General features: G+C 40.6%; 1 protein-coding gene across 2 annotated transcripts in view; it reads right to left on the reverse strand.

The window, feature by feature from the left end:
- Positions 1–315: 315 nt before the first annotated feature.
- Positions 316–21,400, reverse strand: part of LOC113020238 (shisa family member 6) — an 84,833-nt gene continuing 63,748 nt past the window's right edge. Inside the window, exons 6-9 of one of the 2 annotated variants that reach the window (XM_026164023.1) lie at positions 12,516–12,578; positions 11,591–11,611; positions 9,079–9,207; positions 316–3,098 (exon numbers count right to left, since the gene is read on the reverse strand). In XM_026164023.1, the coding sequence (XP_026019808.1) occupies positions 2,485–3,098; positions 9,079–9,207; positions 11,591–11,611; positions 12,516–12,578 (827 nt within the window). In that variant the 3' untranslated portion in view covers positions 316–2,484. The remainder of the gene's footprint in view (positions 3,099–9,078; positions 9,208–11,590; positions 11,612–12,515; positions 12,579–21,400) is intronic. The other variant, XM_026164024.1, reaches the window with a different exon arrangement.

Genomic DNA, 21,400 nt, shown 5'->3' on the forward strand with positions numbered 1-21,400 from the left:
CTCGCAAAAGTTTTAGCTGCATTCTTCGAAGGCTGCCAGCTCGAAGCCGACCGGGAGGTCGAGGCACGATGTGCCGGGAGAGCGGTGTTCCTCCCGGCTGTAGTAGGTCTCGACCTCCTGTTAGCTTCGAGATGGTGGGTGTCAGATCTCCAAAAACGTCTGAGCACATTTGCAAATATATGATGTCTTGTAAACCGAGCAGGTATCTGACGTTTACACAACTACATTCACGCCTCAAAATATCTTAAAAGTGTATTTTGTGACCCAGAAAGAGTTTGTTTTGTGAGATCTCGCAAAAGTTTTGCGAGATCCCGAGTTAGTTTTGCGGGATCTCACAAAAGTCCGCCTTAATTTTTCTTCTCCCATGTCCCCTGCGGGGCTCCGTACTAATTTTATAAAAGTCTATCAGAAAATGACTGTACTGCTCACTTGATGTGTGACACTTTCTGTATGAGTTCATAGTTTCAATTGTTAGTTACAAATTATCTTTAATTTAGCAGGATGTTTATTTCTAAAGGGTGTGAAAGTGTTTTTGGATTCTCCATCAGACACACCGCTTCAGCAGAAAGCTGAAGTTGGTGGCTACGTCCATCTTTTATATTCAGTCTAGGCTTAAATTAAGATGGGACTTGTCTTAGTGAGAAAGCTATTTTTTTGGACATGTGACCATTTCCTAAAGGAGGTGCTTAACTGGCTTTCCCTGGGATTTGAATTGGGACTTAAATAGGGACTAGATTGGCAGGAAGCAGCATGACACTCCACCTGTAGTTAAAAAGTGCAATGGCACGCTTAAATTTTCCTGCACTTAATAGAAATTTGCCTTAAAAAACTGTCTTTGGCAATTTTTATGACACACTGTGGCGAGTCCATGTAGAAAACCCAAGCCCTGAAGGAATTACACAAATCCTAACAGCCACACTTCTATTAATAGTATAAAATCTGGACCCCGACTGTCTCACTTCCTGGACTGGATCTTCATATAGCAACCGAGAAAACCTTCCCCACCTCCCAGGTCAACTGAAAACAGAAGCACAGTATTTTCACATACCTGTAAGCCCATAAAACTTTAATAAATCTTATTCGAGTAAAGTTTAAACAACTTTCAATAAGAATTGGAAGATTGATATATATCTAATGGTTGTTTTGGCTGCAAAGTTTGAGACTTCTTCAATTGAATTTTTGAGGTATATATACTGCAACATCTCTCACCGTATAGGTTTTCGCTGCTGGTTCTGCTGGTAAACTATAGTCAATAATATTGCACAGAAAGCAAAGACAACAAGCATGATTGTTCAGTTAAGAGCATATGGGATTCCATACAATAAGGCAATTGCTTTAATGAAAATATCTCAAACATTTTAATCAATGCTTCACTGACAGGCGATGTGATGTCCTCTTTAGTACTGATTGGTCCATCACATCGACAAACTATTACACAACTTGTGCACTTCTTAACACGGAGTGCTTGATATGTAGAGATGGAAGCAGCTGACCAATCACAAACTGAGAATTATGGATGGATGGGGTTACGGATGACAAAGCAAGGATATGGAAATTCAGCAAATTTGAATGACCATCAGGCTCCGTTTTCACCTGTAGACTTATTTCTGCAGACTGAAGCTGCCAGTCAACACTGGTAAAAGATTTTTTCACACACAATCATTCTATGCTACAAGCACAGTTAGAAAAGAAAAAAATACCCCCCAGATATATATTAAATCCACATATTTTGCCGACATCTGTGGAAATAATGTTATTTGGGGGAATTCACCTTATCTAAAACAAAATTTTAAAGTAGGAATCAAGGATTCCAGGTGGGAGAAAAAATAATGCCGGAGGGCCAGCTTTTCTAGGTTAATGCTGCTAATGTAGCCTATTTACAATCTCCTATTATATGCAACAAAAATAGCCTTGTTTTTCACTAATAAGCTGATATGTTCTGGCCATTCACCGAAGAAGAAGAAGAAGAAGAGAAAACTTAATCGAAAAAAAGGGAAGTCATTAATTGTGCTTTTTAACCCACAAATCCACTTCATCGCTGAAATGGGACAATTCAAGAGGCACCATCTGAAGTGCTTACATCAGTTAATGAGAATCTCTAAAGCTATAACAAGGACTGAAAATACAAATAGTAAATATATCATATTTATATATTTATAAAGTTGATACAATTCCCTTCCAGTCCCAAATCCAGTTTAAAAAATATTTTCTTCACATTGTCTAATGTCCGACATGAAGGATCTTTGTGTCGCCGCGCAAAGCCCTTATGATGCTCTAAAAGAGAGATGTCTTTGCCAGGGTTTGATTCTAATTATCCAAAATCTGGATGACACAGAAAGCTTGTGCTAAAAAGCCGGAAGAGTTATTTTTTTGTTCTCTTTTCTTAAATGCAGGAGGTTGTTTTGATGAGAAGACTGAACAGTTCTGCTGAGTATCCTTCTGTCGATGTTGGTGGTGGGTCTCAGGAATGCTTCAACCCCGGAGTTAAACAGTTACCTCGTTCTTACTGGCAGTGTGGTATGTGTGGTGGTGGCCGGGAATGTACTGCAGGTGGTCCACCGTGTGTGTTCGTCGGGAAGCAAACGCCTGCCTCTTAGACGTGGTCACTTGGTGGTTGACCGTCAGCGTGTTGTAGGAGTCAGTAGAGGCACTGGGTTGAGAGTACATCTTGGTCACCTTGTGGCGGTCCATAACTGGCGTGGTGGGTATCAGCATGTCAGCATGAGACATCGCCCTCGCCATGGCCTTCTCCCGGAACTTGTCACGCCTCATTGCTGGGGACAGCAACAGCGGATCCTGGGAATGGAGGCGGTCCGCTGAGAGCAGCTGCTCTTCCGAGAGGTGGCGGCTGCTTCCATATGCTGCAGCCGCCATCACACCGTAGGAAGACAGGCCGTACTCTCCACGTCGCGGCGTCCTGGGAGGAGACAGGACGTGGTCCTGCGACATGGCCCTTTGGACTCGACGAGGACGTTGCCGCTGCTGGTGCTGCTGGTGTTGCTGGGGTTCTGCGTTCAGCTTCACCATGTGGGTTGGTCCCCGTCCACCAAAGTCAGGATGATGCTTCCTGGCGTAGTAGTCATCTATGTCTTTATCACCTGGGGAGTTAGGAGACAAAGATCATCAGGGAGAGGCAGGCATTGAGTCTTAATGGCTTTGCTTTGAATGGCTGTAATTTTGGATAGCTTGGCTTATGCCACATCTCTCCGCAGCTAGCTTTATTTCAACAAATTAGCAAAATGCACCCATCAATCACTGAAACAGCAACATTGCATCCCTGGTCAAAAATAGCTGCAGTACACTGGCAAAAACTGCAGTGTGGCTTATGAGGTGGAAAGACAGATGGGGGGTGGGGGTGCTGTTTCCATGCTCAACAGCGGGAGTCGGGAACCTTTCTTATAAACCAGGAAATTATGAGCATCCACCCAGTTTCTTAACTGTTTATCCAGCTTATGATCAGGAGCAGCCTGATCCTGTCTCCCCTCTCATAGGGCAAAAGGAAGGATACACCCTGGGCAAGTCATAAGTCCAGAACAAACAGAGAAAGGCAGACAATCACACATTCATACCCATGGCCAAGTCTTTAAACCGTGGGAGGAAAACTAAGAGAGTACTAGGAGAACATGCATATACAGAAAGGCACCAGTAAATCAGGGAACACTGAATAAACATGTTTATGTCGTTTATGTACACAGGAACACATGGTGAGCTTAGCTGTACTGACCTTCAGACTGTCACATAATGCCCGACGATCATCACTCTGCTCTTTCGGTATGAGTAATATAATCCAGTCGTGTCTAACCCTGGACTGTCAGCAGCATAAGTCAGTGTGTTAGGAATCAAAGGTTGCAGAATAATCCCACCTTGTAGCTCGTGAATTAAAAATTATCTTATTTCCATTTGATTTACAAAGAATTCTGGGTAATAAGCCCCCGTTGCTAGAAAGTCTAAATTTGGTCCAATCATGACACAATGTGTTGAATGAATATTAAAGCAATGGTTGCTCATTGCCAAAATGTTTCCTGGGCAAGTCGTGCTTTGCAGCATATTAGATCATTTTTCATTCTGATACGTTTTAGTAATCAAAACAAATTATTGCACAAGCAAGAGCCTGTACCTGCATCAGAAAAAAAAACCTCTCCCCAGTCTAAGGAGACTCTTTACTGAGCATAAAATCTCTTTTCTGTGGCTATTTGGGTATTAGAAGCTTTCTATCTACTATTACTGAAGGCCAGGCTCGTGCCATTTGTGTGGCTCAGTACAGATGACGGTTGCGTAGTGCGTCTCGCGACATCATTAAGTCAAATAACAAAACACTCAGCTGCGGCGGCAGATTAACCCGGTCTTTCACAAAAACGCGATCCCCACGGTAATAGTGGCAGTAAGAACTGATAACATAATCCCACACCAGCTGGAAAGTGCTATTCAAAGCAGTTTGAATTGTTTTGTCCTTTCCCTTCGTGAAAAACAGGATAACTCCAAGCTCTTGTCAATGTATTTGTCCTTCAGCATTGAGAACACTCATCAGCAAACCACAGTACTCAACAGTTCATGCGCGGGTGGTGCCTGAACGGGCAACCAGTCATTTAATCCTCTGCCAGAAAGCAGGCCGCCGCTCCGCTGTGTGCACACACTCCTAATGGTAAAATCATTACCGCAGTATTAGCCACAGGTAGCTCTCAGCAGACTTCTGTCTACCTGGTTTTTGGCCGTGCTCGCAAAAAGGGGAAGGCTACCAAGGAGCCTGCCTGATTAACTATTGTGCTGAGCAGTTGTTACCTCTGCAGTAGTTAATTACTGCAGAACACAGAGGTTGAATTGGCGCTTTAGGACTATATCACGCTTCACCAGGTCGTGGAGAAAGGGGATGATGGGAATTGTTTGTCTGGATGCTCGTCTCTCTGGGAGAGATGTCACGCCTGGATGCAGAAGGTCACCTTATTTTCTCCCACTCTGAGGTTTTAATGTCCACTAGTCTGTGCATTCCTAATGAGGGAAGCCAAACTCTTGCCTGTGGCGATGCGGTCTAGCATTCTTCCCCGAAGGGTTGGTTTAGATATGACATTACGGCGGGAAATGTCAACCGAACTACAAGTATAGACACAACTGACAAGCTGCGGCTCATATCTCTAATGACAGGTCAAAGTAAAGTTTCCAGTCAATAAGATCTCAAGAGTTACACTCAGATAATGATATGGCATAAATAAGAAAAAAACCCACAACACGGAGCGGAGTCTATATAACCTTAGGGTCTGAAAAGGGAAGATTAAAGATTAAATTAGCATTCATTCCTTGTGGTAAAATGTTGTAAACTGTGGTCTATGTGAACACCACCATGGGGATATCTAAGGTTGCAAAAAGTCTCATAAAAAGTCTACGAGAAGCAACTTTCTGATTTCGTTTCCAAAAGGATGACCATCTGTGGTATTTTCTGCGAACTTGTTTGCTAACGAATTGTCAGTCGTTAGCTAATGAGCAAGCAGTTTAAGTCTTCCCAACTCCTCCCCACATATATTTTTTGCAGTCAAGATGCCTGAAAGGCTCATCTTGAGGCTTGAAAACAGGAATTTGCAAACCAACAGGTGACGTCACAGTAACGACATCTATCTTTTGTACTGTCTCGACTGTGGTGCAAAATGCCTGTTTTAGTATAGAAGTCTATGGGAAAATGACTGTACTGCTTTTATGATTTATGACCTCAGTAACCACTTTTCTATTCAGTTTATTGTCTCAATCTCTACTTTTTCTTTATATAACTCAGTATTTATCTTTAGATGGATGCTGAAGGATGTCATTCATTAGGGTTGATGCTTTGCTATTGACACATGTAGTAAAATGTAGCAACGTCCCCCACTTTCTACAAATTCCTACACATTGTTTACTTTTATATTTGAAGTCAAAGTTTTCATAGGACAGGACAAGAACAGATCAGAAAACAAGAGATGCTTTTTGTTACAATCAGCTGAAATTAGCTATTTTTTCCTTTCTGCCACTGAGATAAGTAAAGTCATCCTCGAAATGGCCTGCTCCTCTATAACTGCCTCCGCTTCCATTTGATTTAGGTCTTATTCTTTATGGATGTACACATGTTCCACTGTTTACAGTGTAAGTGGCTGAAATGATTTAAGAAGGGCAATGGAAATTACTTGATCTCATCTCTGCGGCTCAGATAAAACGCAGCACTTTACTGTTAAAATGATTGCGAGAGGCTGAAGGGTCCCAAATGTGAAGCAGAGCTACAACACAGGAAATTGCTAACAACTGCTAATTAAACCCCAGCTCCCACTTTGCTAGATTACATGCAGTATAGCCAGTGTATTTATGTGTCAGCTATTGATCACAGGACACCGTAATCATATAATGCGCTAACACTCGTGAAATTGGTGGAACATCAATTATAAAGTGATCGTCAGAGGTTTGGAGTAGGAGTGGTAGAATGTAAAAGGGGGATAGAGTAATATCAATTAGGTATTTCTTTTTGGGCGGATTAAAGGTGGCTTATTTGTTCTAAAAGGTGTTTTAATCCCTTTTAAGGGTGATTAAGGGGAAAAACAGCAGAGCCAAATATGATTGGTTTCTCCTTCTTTGTGCCGCCTCCTTGGAGGAGCTAAGCGGGTTATTTTAGAGCTGCGTCCTCAATCCCTGCGTCGTTGACGTCGTTGAAGGACGGAGAGGATGGAAGTGCCGCTCTCGCTCTCTCTCTCATACACACACAAAAACTACACACCAGAAATGATTTATAATTGCCAATTTTAAATTGCAAATAAACCATGCTAATTTAATTTACTAATCATCGTCTCTCCAGATGGTTTCCATTAAAATTGCAACTAATTATATTACTTTTAGGCTTGTTTCCAAAGATCTCACTCATGCTAGAACTTCTTTTTTCTTCAAGGGATGACTTTCCTTGCGTGTTTGACAAATTCTGCTGGGCCCCTGTCTCAAATTCAAAAAGCTTCTTTGTAGTTCAACATGATTCATCTCTGTGATTTTCTGTGTTTGTACAGGACTCTGGCAAGATAAGAGCAAAGCCCTGAGTTGATAAGTGAAAGAAAAGACAAACTTATAAAAGACAAATGTGGAATGCGCTGAGAGGAGATTGCTCTGATGCATGTTTTTCTATCACATAACCACACAGTGTAAAAAAGGACCAGTGACATGTTTAAGTGGCTTTCTCTGTGTGCGTACCTTGTCTTAAGATTCCTCCTGATGCTTTGAAGGTTTTATTTGAACCATTTTTGCAAACTCTTGTGAAGCTCTTTCTGAGCTTAAGGGAAAACTAAAGTACACCCAGAAGTTAGCGATGAAATGTGTACTTTCTGGGTGCTAAAGCTATAAGCGAGTAGGATAAAAGCAATTTTATATATACATATAATATATATGCCAGTTGTTAACAGTCATGTCAGCCCACATCAGCTGCTGGAATGACTGATCTGCTTCAGCTTTATATATTTTGTGGAATTTTAGAGCATTTAGAGCATACTATTTAAAAAGGGAGTTTTTCCTTCCTACTGTCGCCAAAGTGCTTGCTCATAGGGGGTCGTATGATTGTTGGGTTTTTCTCTGCATGTGTTATTGTAGGGTCTACCTTATAATATAAAGCACCTTGAGGCAACTCTTGTTGTGATTTGGGGCTGTATAAATAAAATTGAATTGAATTGAACTATTTAATGCCCCACTCACACAGGCCTAGATACTGGTTGGCAACTGCCTGGCAACCACCAGTTGCTAGAGAAAAAGCAGTTGCTGGAGGTTATAGGCGGTTGCTGTGAAATTGTCTGCAAAGCCAAGGACACACAGACCTAAAGATCTGCCAGTGACTCAGTGAGTAAGGAAAAATGTGTCTTCCCCGACAGATTGGAAAGTGATTGCTTGGTGTTTGGTAGGGAATAGGTATATGCAGCTGGAACAAAAACCTCCTTATCATTACACCAGATGCCTGTATTTTGTATGGAAGATGCATGTGTATTCTTTTTAATGCAATAGAAAAACATTCATACTTTATGTTGATGCAAATGTGTGGAGGTACTTTTAATGCAGTTGTTGAGTTTGATTAATTTTGGCTACATGGAAACATGCCCCAGAAACGTCAAGCATGAATAAGGCTATATGCAATCAATATTTGATTATAAAATCTCACTAAATACGTCAACTCAATGGACCCTAACAATCCACGTGCCCAGCCTAGAAATTAGCAAAGCTGCAGTTTAATGACCTGGGACTGAATTAATTCACAAGATAAACATAACATTAAATAAACAGCTTAATTTAAAGATCGCATTAAAAAATGTTTAATTCATAAATAGTCGAGATTTCCTATTTGTTTTCTTGTTCATGCCTCATGTCCCATCTTACTGTGCAATAAAGGTAAATGTAATTTACTGTCATTTAGGAAAGACCTTCCACACAGATGGAGCATACCTCAGGAAACTTGTGGCTTTAATGAAAGTTAAATAAATGAAGAAAAACTTGACTCATCACATGAAACCATTCTACGAACCAGTGGACAATGCACCAGTGAGGAGGTTAAAGCAGCAGCATCCACGTTATCATCAAACTGAAAATGTCACCATGAGGATAATGAACTGTAGTATTGGCGAGACATTAAAGTGCCATCCAGTTGTTGTATAGAAGCCATTCAGCTGAAAAAAAAAATGGTTCTTAATATGTCATTAAGAGACATTAGCAACATGACATGGGCCACAGATGGAACTAAATTACACGCCAATTAGATGTCAGTCTATGAGCCGATAGATGAGTGGATGGGAATGAGTGTGGAGCCTCTGAGCGTGCTGTCATGCATTTTAAAAAGTTTATTTCCCTAAAAAGGTGAAAAGTGAGAGTACTATCTGTATGATGAGCTAACAAACATCTGGAGGTAGTTATCATGATGCATGTCTCTGTAATGGACATTGAGATGTTTCATCGGGCCCGGCGCGGTGAATCGAGTAAAACCTCTAATGCACAGGCCCGACATGAGGGTGATGTCATCGCCTGTGTTTTTGCAGCGTATCAGGTATGACACAGTGATGGAGGACGACTGAAGGACCACTTGCTAGATCTGTGGAAAGTATTTACTTAAGTCAGACTTGAGGGCCAGCTCGTAGGAAGGCGGCAGATGGCTCAGGTTCTGGAAGGATCTGGACAGGGACAGGTCGTAGGCTTCCGTGGCTGAGGTCAGGATGTTGTTCATCCGCTGGGGTCGCTCTACAGGGGACAGGGGAGGAAGTGGTGCACTGCAGTCAGCACACAGTCAGTCAAAAGGATGGGCTCTACACTGGGAGTCTTTACTTGAGGGAAAAAGAAAGGAAAGTGATGCAGTGGGAAATGTGTGTTGAGAAAGATTGAGCAGGACTACAGAGCATTTAGGGACTGTTTTACACATTTTTTCAACTTTTGGTAATAAAATTAATAAATAACTGAGACACTGAACAGCAAGTTAGAGTATTAAAAATGTGAATGTGGGCACGGGTAACTGGGGTAACCACTGTAACTACACCCACCATATCTTATGTGCATGCTGGTCAGATTTGGGCTGTTTTAAAGTCAGAACTAACAGAAAAGGCCAGTTATTTCTGTTCTTATCCTCCATATGCTCCTTGTTCCTCCTCCATCCACTCATGAAATGATGTGGTTCAAGTGGTTTTTGTATCTTTCTTCTGAACCATGTCGAAAGTTTTCGCCTATTCCTTGCGACCGTCTGCAACTTTTTCTTGGTTTTTTCCCCTTTATTTTCAAAGTCGCTCTCACCCTTTTATATTTAAGCCTGGTACATGGCTCCATTCAGATGAGAACATCTTTTCTTTTGTGACATTTGGATAGTTTATTTTGGGCATATGTGTATGTATCCTTAAGATAGTTGCATGAGTTCTCTCAGAAATGCCAAAAACTTGGGGCTCGCTCCAAATGATCACTGTCATTTTTCTTCTGAACTGTGGTGCTTGTTAAAAATAGCCACAACTGAGCGGTGAATTTCGGCATCATTTCAGCTTGTGATGTCCTGCTTTTTGGAATCTGGCATGGCCAGGCAAACATCTCTACACATATTTCATTTTCAAGATGAACAGTTCTGCAAAAAAACTTTACAAATCCTTGTTTTTCATTTCAACATTTGTTGACCAACAGCTACCAGTGCGTCAGCCTTAACTACTTTATGGACAAAAGTCCCGCTGCCACTGGTGGAAAAAAATCAAGTATGCATATATCAAGGCATGCACTCTGCCTTTCCAAATATTTGTGAAAGAATGTTGTGCTCTAAAGAACTCAGTGAATTCGAGCATGGTATTCTCATAGGATGCCACTCTTGCAACAGAATTTCCTTCCTACTAGATATTCCACAGTCAACTGTAAACTGTATTTTTGCAAAATGGAAACATTTAGAAATCACAGCATCCCAACCAGTGCTGAGGCACATGGTGCATGAAATTCACCAGTAATTCCAGACTTCCAAAACTCCTCTGGGATTAACATCAGCACAAAAAGTGTGCACTGGGAGCTTCATGGTATAGGTTTCCATTGCCGAGCAGCTTCTGTAGGTAATGTAAAGGTAGCTCAGTACTTTTGACCATATAGTGTATCTGTTGGTTGCATCAGTACAATCTATGGATGCACAATGTGAACCAAGCTTGCTGGGACTGGTTGATAGTTTACACTTCAGCCTTTTGTCTAAACATGGCTACTTCTGGCACTAAGAACCTCTCAGACTGGGATCCCAGTTTGGAAGATGTAATTTTAATTCTTTGCTGGACAGAAACATACTCAGAACTTTAAAAAGAAGAGATAACATGTTAGACTGAACTGAACTAAAAATTAAAAAGTCAGAATGGGCTGTATTTTAGAAAGGACTATGCTTAACAAAGAGCGCTTTGCTTGCTAAGGCTTGCTGAGGATTTTGCATCAAGGCATTTCAAGGATATTATTTACTGAAGTTGCAGCTTCAATGAAATGACTAATTTGTCTTCTTTGCAGTTCTGAGTCAGCGGGAAACTGCGTCACTCAACTGCATCTAAGCAGCTCAAACGACAGATCATTTTGCACGCCTTTAACAGTTCATTTGGGGATATCTGTGATATGTATAACACCATTACAGCTCCCTGCACTGCACAGAGCTCCTGTGGCTTCAGAATTTAGGACGCCCAGTCACGGGTCAGGAGGCGCGGTGGGCGGAAAGGGCTGGGATTCAGGCAGGGACGCGGGTGCTGGATTTAAAAATAGGACCGGGCGACTACTGCAGCAAGGAGGATAGGGACACACAACACCAAGGAACATATGGTGTAGAGGGGAGACATTCACAGAATCAGAAAGTGTGTGTGGGGGTTTGTGGGGTAGGTTGAGTGAAGGAAGAGGAAAGAAAAAAAATGTGTGTAGAAAAGATTTTTAAGGTTGGACTAAAGGTCATGGATTGTAATGCAGCAATGTGAAGTTTTGCAACTGCAAAATATACACAAGCGCTTGAACAAAAGGAAAGAAAAGGAGAATAATGACCCTCAGTGTGCAGGAAAAGAATTCAGTTGCTACTATACATGAATTATGTTAAAGAAAAACTGATGAAAAGATACACATAAACACCATGTGTATGTGTATTACTTACCGTATCTCATTTGTCTGTGGGCTAACAAATCCAAGTGAGAAAGAAAGGATCAATAACAATCAATGTGCACAGTATGTTTCAAACTAGAGGTCGCCCTTGGTCAAAAACAATATTGCAGGAATGCTGCCAAGGGTTAACAAAAACGTCCAAACCAGCAACTCTTGAATTATGCATTGCAGCTATGATCCTCATCAGAAGCTAAATAGACTTCAAAAGTGCTGTTTGAAGAGTTTTATTTGGTTCTGAAAGCACTTTCGAAACCCATTTTCCCATGAAAAGCCGGCCTGTTTAAGAGGCAGACAAGCGCAGGCAGGATGTGGATGGCAGCGCTCCGTTAATGGTAAAAAACTTTGTTTAATGACTCAATGACGATAACTTTAACCCGAAACAGTGACACAAAACACTGGCCTCTGCAGTTTTAGAATATCACAGAGGGGATTTTTGTAAGTAATTAAAAATCCAGGTTGCCTCTTTCATTTCACAGCCATTTAAATGCAGAACCGTTCAGTAATTCCACAGTGAAGAGCTGCTCCCCTTTCACAGAAAATCACATTTAGAAAAATAGATGGGATGCTATGAGAGTAACTGGGTTTTCAATAACTCGAGCAAACTGCACAGGCGATCCTTTGATTATCACACTTTTTGCTTTTCATTTTCTCCGAGGATTTCTTTATCAGCTCCTCGTACTTTAAATTCCCTGTGAAAGGCATACTTTTGTTTTTGAAATTGGAAATAGTCTATCACAGAAATTGCTCGGCTTTCTATCACTTAGAGATAATAATGCATATCATTTTGGAAAATGAAGCCAATGACTGCCATGAAATCAGGCTAAACTAAAAAGAGTATATCACGTTATCAGTCTAGGGTTACACAGTGAATTGGACTCTGCCTGTAACTACACATCAGCAGTCAAGCAGTTTCTTACCCATTTTAGGTGTCAGGGCGGTCAGGTCCAGGTGGCTATGCTGGTAGTCATGGTGGTGGTTTCCTGTTACGAGAAGAACAAAAGCAAATAAAAGTGTGTCAACATCAGCAGACACAAAGAAAGGTAATAAAAAAGAAGCCCCTTTTTGATTTATTCAGACTGCATTATTATATAGAATAACTGACCCGACTCAAAAGTAATAACAATCAAGTCAAAAACATATTACAAATCAAGTTAAACTAAACCAGTCAGCAGCACAGCAAACATGAGGTATACAGCCCAAATAAAAATAAGATGGTTATAACTGGAATCTAATCCGGTCGTTAAGTGATGACGTGACGAATCCTAATTCCGGGCCTAAAGTAGTCTGCGTTTAATATGGCTTTTGTGTTGTTAACATGTTTAATGTTTTGTATTTTCTTCTATTTAATCTCAAAAGGCTCCTAAAACAGTCAGTGATCACTGTTGACCTCCCTCTGCTTTTATTACCGCTAATCATTTATTTAAGCTCAGTTTTTAAAACCTTAGGATGTAACTAACCTCGTATTGTGGATGGATTATCTCAGTTGTTCTCCTGGCTGAAGTTTGGTCCTTTTACAGCATCCTGCCATGCGATTACATTTGTTCCTGACCACCGAGAACACTCACGTTAACTTTTATTGAGTGGAAAAAAAGTTATCTTGTTTATATTATGCTAACATAGCTGTGTCGCTAGCGATCACGTAGCACATCATTATATACCAGCTAGCCAAACTTCAGTAACCCTACAAACGTCACTGCTGTTTAGTTTTTGGTCTTCATTTATGTTGGAAGTGATAACAGAGCTGTACGTTTTAATTTGTTTCCAAAACCCCGCAGTCAGGACACGCTATATTGTATTTAGATAGAAGCTAGCGAGCTAACTTCCTGCTAACTTCTAACTCCGTTAAATGTCATAAATTCCGTTTTCATGGATGCCTGGATGTTAAACTCAATTGTTACACCTGGTAGAGCAGAACGCTGATCATTTTATTAAAGATGAAAGACTTTAGACAGCTTTTCAACTCTCAGTAATGCCATAGTGATCGTTTGATATATGGACCTGCAGCGGAGTTTAGGTCCAGACACGGCTAGTGATGTCAGACTTAACGACCGGATTACTGTTATAATACTGTTAATATGCCTGTTTGACAACAGCTTATGAAAAATGTCAACGTATCTCCTGGCTCAAGGGATCCAATTTTTGTTTTCGGGGTTTTTCGAAGACTCAGAATCTGAGAACAGATTCTTCTATCGGTCCTATTCAATACATTATACACCCGTGTTATACAGGCCATCCATAGCTGCTGTGCAATACAAATAACCTTGCTTTGCCTTGACAGTCACTACACTTTATGCATTATCTATGCCGCAGTGTTGAAGTAGTGAAAAACTGACCTTTATGAGTTCGGCACGACTGGCTCTTCTATAATAACGTGACAAATGTTGTTCTCTATTTCAGCAGAGTATCAGTCAGCCCTTCCATCCACTCAAGTCAGTATTTGCTATATCCCCAGACATGAAAGCTTTGATTTGTTCAGTGTCTCAAGTGAGCAGTAAACTGCCACTGCTCAGTTATGAGCCTGTAAGTGTTTCTTCCATTTGACAGAATCCACTGTTTAGCAGCGCTTTACCAAGATGATTGATTATAGTCACTTTGTCTGGGTACGTGGAAGCGGCTGCACCTCACGGTCATCCATCTTTGCGGCGGGTGTGTCATTTGATGTTGCGCTAATATTGTAATGTGTTGTTTTGTTGGCTATAGAACAAAGCAATATGTTGTGAGACCTCTGTCACTGAGAAGCAATGGGAATTCCAATAAGTGAAAATATTGCCTTTATTCAATTATATCTTCTTTTTTTCCCCCCTGAACAACATACAACTCATGGTTATGCAGTTGTGGCTTATTTCCATTTAAATATGTTCATCTATCATTCAATAAGGCAGTAAAAGCACAGCTCTGATAGCTGCGTGTGAGCTCTTTAAGAGGCTTTGAGCTGATGACAGTGGCTTGAGTTCTGCCTTTGTGAAAGATCGGTGCCCGTAGGTCACCGACGCTGATTTGCCGGTGGGAGTTTGTGACATTTCAGACAAATGTTGACTTTTGCTAACATCCTTAATGTGGAGTTGGTGGAGTCTCTTTTACATTCAGTTAGTTTTTGAATGTAAAGGCTTTGAGAGTTAAACGGTTTTGACTATTTTGGCTAGGTGCGTTGCATCATTATAAAGCATGTCTTCGGTCCGTCCTCCCTGCAGCTGTACTCTGTTTTCCAGTCACACAGGTTTGATCAAGGGGCCAATTATAGCAGCTATAGAAAACCCAGTTAAATTACCCTTCTATGAACAGAGGTTTTGTACCGAGTAAATAACCTTTTACTATCTGAGTAATTGGGGAAACTGCTTTTTCCCCAGAGCAGAAAAACAGACCTCTAGATAAATTTCACACATTAAAATGTACCACAAATGTTTAGCCAAGGTTCAAAAGCTTATCACCCGGCAAAGATGGTTTCGCTTTGAGGTAATCTCCGGTTCAGAGTATGCATGGGTGTGATGCCTTTATATAAATATGAATGGGATCACCAGCATTGTGCAGTGCCTCTGGTACTAAACTGAGCACATATCGGAGACCTAAAGAAAAATATTAAATATTATATATACATACAAAAAAAATAAATCAGATCTAGTCCCATGCATGGCAACATGGAGCATGGAGCTCATTCACATCAAACTCAGTTACTCATGAGGCTGGAGTCTCTATTTCTTTAGATGTGTTTGGTCAGCAAGCTGACATTTCACATCAAATATATGAAATTTAAAGTCCGTGCCTTCAAATAAACTGACAGCTAAAGAATCCTGCTACATATTAAGAATTACAGGGGATTACCAAATGAAGTGAAGGTAACTTGATGCAAAAAGTATTTTGTTTTTAAAAGTAAGAAGAAAATCTCCCCCACTAGAGAACATCAAGTGCGTCATGCAAAGCCGAGCCTTTTAAAAGATGTCCTCTTTCACTAAAGCCTGAAACCCAGCAGGACGACAACACAACAAAACTCTTAGGGCTATGCAGTCTGCTGCAACAGCAGTGCACAGATGCACTACAGATGCATTACATAGATAAGGCTTAACACTGTTTTACATACAAAACCTGGCAGTTTAATGCACTACTGAAATATACTGAAACATGTGGGTATAATTAATAGCCTTCACCCATCTGCAAAGGTAATGCCATTAGTCTATCCAACCATACATCTACCCATCCATTTTCTTCTGCTTATCCAATTCAGGGTCATGGGAGGGTTGGAGCCTATCCCAGCTGCCACAGGGCTGAATGCCGTCAGGCTTTTGGAAAAGACTGCACGTATTTGCTCTTATTTAACCACTGAATGTTAAAGCTCAGCTGACAGTCGATGCTTTTAGCAAAGCTCAGATTCAGATTGAGACTGTGCCGACCAGTCGAGTTCTTCTAAACCAAAATGTAAAAATAAATAAAAAGATTCTTTATGTACCCAGGTTTTTACTGCGACTGTCACCAGAGTTGAAAATGATCTTGTATGAAAATTTCCCTTTACTGGAACTAATGAGCCTTAACAAGAGAAGAGCCTCAGACTAAAGGTAGAATGAGAGAATACTGATACTGAGTACTGTTATTAAAGTGTTATTAAAGTGCTAAACAGCAGTCACTCGAGTACGGAATCAAAAAAGTGGAGCAAATGTCAGTTTTGTCATTCACACAGAGATAGTGGCATGTTGAATGCATCAGCGTGTACTGAAAAAGAACACACCGTCTAGGTGTTAATACATAATGCAGCAGCTCTCACTGTCAGTAAAGTGTGTCACATGGATTGGCTGTAGTAATTCAGGCAGATCTGTCACAAATGAACTGAATGCTTCCAGGTTCCAGCGGGTGGACAGAGGGGATCCCACTGTGACCCAGATCCATTTTAAACGCCTCGCTCTGGGGGAAGCTGATGGACAGACGCTGGCTACCGAGACAGCCCATGCTATGTCATTATGCTGGCAGAGTGTGAAGTACCATGTGGACTTGGTGGGACAGATCACCTCATTTTGCCCTTCTACATATGCATGTGTTATGGAGAGGCCAGTTTACAGAGGAAGACGAGTTTCTCTAGAGCCATTCAGGATTTTAAGCTCTCATGTATCTGTAAAGGGAAGCTATGATGGATACATTGAATTATTACTAACACTTTACAATCTGACACAGAGTAACTACATCTGTAAAAAAAAAAGAAGAAGCAGTTTAGTGACATTTTGTGTATTTGGCAACTACAAATTTATGATATATAATAAATTAATGTCGCTTTTTTGAACTGGAAAAGTGAAGTGAGGCAATTTGACTAACCACATAACGCAACAGATGAATAGAGCACTACTTGTGGGAGCCCACTTGTGTTATTTGTTAATGTTGGTGGAAAAAAATGGAATAAATTCCCAAATCAAAGCAAAATAAACTGAAAAACGTGTATACAGAAACTGAAAACTAAAATTTAATGTGACACCAGACAAGATGAGATGCTTTGGATATTAAATTCAGCAGTCATGTTTACACCTCTGCTATACTGACGACAATTACATAATTCTGCACATGCTATTTATCAGATTTCCTCTACAACCTTCGTCAAAGCTGAACTAAAGAAATGACACATTTTAATTAGCAACTTTGGTCAACCTAAAAACCCTACTGTGACTCAACTATCACTACAGCTTACATTTAAATTGCCAGCTGGTTCTCTGCTGTTTTGTCAAAGGCAGGACTGCCTTGACTTTGTAGAGAGATGCACAAGGTGTTCTTGGGCACTGGTGTATATATATATATATATATATATATATATATATATGATTATGATATGTTTTATGATTATACTTACTTGTAATTGCTTTACTTTCCTGAAACAAATGACTTTAGTCATTCATGTTTGAATGCCTTCTATGCACAGCAACGTTTTAGACAGGCACAGTTTTACATACATTTTACATACAGGGATATATATGGGAGATATATGCACTACTGCACTACACTAAGGAAATTGAGGCAGGTTGGAAAATACTGACAAGGTAGAAATATTTAAAAGTTATACAGGTAAAAAATTGTTGTGTAAAGTGCTGTTTTTTGTTTCTGTTGAGTATTGCAGCATCGACAGTGATCAACTCGAAGGAAAATGACGGAGGCAAAAATGTCCTTAATATTTTGGGAACTTTATTCCACATCAACATGCGGCAAAACTTTTCCTCATGGGTGCCTTTTTTGTTGTTGTATACTTTTTTTTCCCTCAGGGGCGTGATGACTCAGCATACGTGCCCTTACAATGAAACAGTGCCTCCTTGTGGTGACAACTATAATACTGTCTCTCTGTTAAACAACAGTTACCATAATGCAGTTAAACACACTGTACACCATGAGTACACACAATGAATATCTTAACAGTTTCCCCAGGGGGCTCATCAGAAATGGAAGGAAAAACTGTGTAACCCAAAGAGATGGAAAAAACAAACGAAATTTTAAAAAAAAGTCAATCGCGGGCAAAGTAAATAGGAAGGGGAGAAAAAAGCAGGACCTAAACTTAGAAAACTGAGAGAAACGAGGGATAAAAACAGCTGACAAGAACAAAGAAGAGCATATGATCAGGACCATTTAATACTCAGGGCTGAGTGGAGACTGGTGGGGAACGAGTCACAGGTGAAGTTACTCAAGACAAGCACACAGGGGGAGGGGCAAAGCAAGACAGATGAAAACAGACTATCAGAATAAAACAGGAAATAAACACATACCTGAAACAAGGTGAAACTACACTGAAGGAAAGTAAACCTTTAAAATGAACCAGAAAGTAGACAAACGACAATTTAACTGAAACAGGGGGACAGACATAGAAAGAGGGAGTAGACAGGTAAACACCAAGGATACTAAAACAACTACTGTACTCTGAAAAATGTAGACAAAAATTAAAACACAGAATCAGAAAAGAGAAAATGTGAGTCAGAAAGCTCACGATCTACTAGAACAAACAAACCTTTTAAAAAACAATGACAAGGACATCCTGTATGACTTTGGACTACACTTGTCTAATTAACTGTGATCTCACTCGACGATATTTCTTTCGTCTGCTAATTTTTAGGCCATGGCACAGGAACGTGTTATCCCATTATTATTTAACTGTTGTCCCTTCCAAGCATAGACAGTATGAACAAAGGGGTAAATCCGACGCATGCCCTGAAAAATCCTCCTTACACACTCTTGGAGTGACTGTAATCTACTTTTAGATATGACCCAAAATGACTGATTGCATCTATAATAATATCACAAAAGCATTTATAGGTCAAGATTTCTATAGGAACAGGCTCCACCCCCTGGCAGCTATTAAAAGAACACAGACTTAAGGCCCCCCTGCTTTAAATCTGCACTCCCAGCTTCACTTTTTAGACTCGGAAGCAACATCCATCTTTTATGGTTTCACAACACCAGCTGGTGGTGCAAACGATTCTTTTTCCCCTTCTTTCTTTCACCAAAAAATAAATTACTTGCTACTTATTAATCAGACATTTTCTTGGAGGACACACATGAAGTTACAAAGAGTTAGACTTCATGAACATTCAGGGGAATGACTTTAGATAAGGCATGCAACGTTCAGTCGTTTATTGGCTGCAGCCCATCTTTGATGAGTTTTGGAAGGTTGTTGCTCATCTCAGCGTATCGGGTATTTAAAAATTCTCAGTGTCATTTTTCACTTTCTGCACTCAGCGTAATTATAGCATTTCTCTGTGCACATGACTTCATCTTATTTCATTCTACAAGTAAACCACATCTGACTGAAATCATCTCATCCTGTAAAGACCAGGATTTGAAAAAAAAAAAACAGGAAAGAAATCCTTTCACCAATCCTTTCATGCTTTTCCATCTCACATGGTGCTGTGGTGAAAAGGAAAGTTGCTTCATTTTGCTTATTTAAACGCCGGTGTCTAACATTAACGCGATCCACACAAGTCTCAGAGCCTTACCCACACGCTGCCACGAGCTTGACCGATGGTGTTTCGGGGAGCACGGCTTCTTGGAGTCTGTGAATTACTAACAAGGATAAGCACAGATTTATCTGATGTCTTCTTCGATATGTCAGAAGTCACATCACACAAAGCTGCCGTTATCCTTGCCGTGAAATAGAGGACTCCATGAACCAGAAGGCTGAAAAAGGATAGGAAACCTGAAGAATCCAAGTAAGCAGCTGAAGTTGGAACAAACAGATTTATAAAAAACAAAAGCAGGCTTGCAACTGGCCAGAAGTGAAACGGATTACTGAAGAACATATTCACAAACCGTCTCCCCACCCCAAAGGTTTATCTAAAGCTTTCTCCTTCGACACGCCTTTCCATCCACTTATAGTTTGGCTCTGTTTTTCTTGGTTTAGGAGCATCCTTTCCTCCACTGCAGAGAAATCTCTGCTACATCCTCCAGTGTTTTTGGGGGGGATCTTTTTGTTAGCTGTTCTTCCTGTTTCAATAAAGCCAGCCCTGTAAACAAATGCTTTTCCCATTTTAGTGTGGAGAAGCTCAACTTGTGTACACACAGCTCTGACCTTCACCCCATCCAACACTTTAGGGATGAACTGGAAACAGAATGTCCAGCTTTAATGGAGCAAAAAGTGCAATGCTTTTACAGAAATACACAAAAGTCCTCCTTTAGTGTGAGTGTTTAAAGTGCAGACGTTCCAGGAAAATCCATTTTAGCAAAAGATCCATGAAGGTTCACAAGGTTCACAGTAGATTTAAGCAAATTTAAGTCAGCTATCCAATGTGTAATGGATTATAATAGAAATATATAATATGTGCAGCTTTTGATATTTGGAAAGCAGACTGACCTTTTCACTCCCCACAGGGGATAGACACCAAACTCTGGACACCACAGCTATGATACTAACTCCTTCTTTGCTGGATGGTAGTCCCACAGCGCTGACACTGGGCGAATCGAAATTAGCGACATCGTGAAGTCACCGACGTCTTATGTTCCATAAAAGTGTGCTCGACGTGTCGGCATAGCAATAAACTGAACATGAGTACCTGAACCGTCACTCAGCCACTGACCTCATTAAAAACAACGAGAATGTGCACATATCGTTAATGATTCTGCCAAAAGATTTCTTTTTATTAGAACTTTTTCTTCGCATCAATGCAGTGTCCTCTCAGAAGCAAGAATGCCGACATCTCTGCATTCATTTCAGAGTAGCTCTCATTAAATGACCACATTTAATGAGAGCTGTAATTAATGAGCAACGCTGAATTCCTGTTCTAGCGTCTTCTGTCTGTGGAAAGTTGGGCAGGCTGAAGGAGAGGAAGCGAGAACATAGACAAGCTGCTCAGTATTAAAGGAAAACCCCAGAACTCTGTGATCATACTTGTAAAACACACGTGCTCATTGGTTCAGATGAAACTATATTCTGTGCTCCTGAAAGATTGTTTTAATGCAGTATTAGTTAAAATACAGCCTTCATTGTCAGACTCACTGTGACAGTCCCAAGCTGATTTTCTATTTGCTGTTTTAAACCAGGTGTAATGATCGACGAATGGTAGACTGAGAGACTGAAGCACACTGCAGACTCATGGGCTTGCAACCTGTCAATCATAACCTGCTTTATCCTTCAACTTGTGACTGAGACCAGTAAAGTGTTAACAGAGGATTTTAAGCAAGTGAAACAAATGCTAACTTTCCCACAGACTTATGCTGTTTCCCCCTGGTGGCCATTGGAAGGAATTGCACTGCACTGCCTTCACTTTTCAGAAGGTCCGTCAATCTTTTAATTGGCGAGACCTGATTGCTACTTCAATTTTTCACAAAAAAACTGTAGTTATATTAGTAACAAACC

Source organism: Astatotilapia calliptera, chromosome 4 (assembly GCF_900246225.1).
Source record: "Astatotilapia calliptera chromosome 4, fAstCal1.2, whole genome shotgun sequence".
Lineage (NCBI taxonomy): Eukaryota > Metazoa > Chordata > Actinopteri > Cichliformes > Cichlidae > Astatotilapia > Astatotilapia calliptera.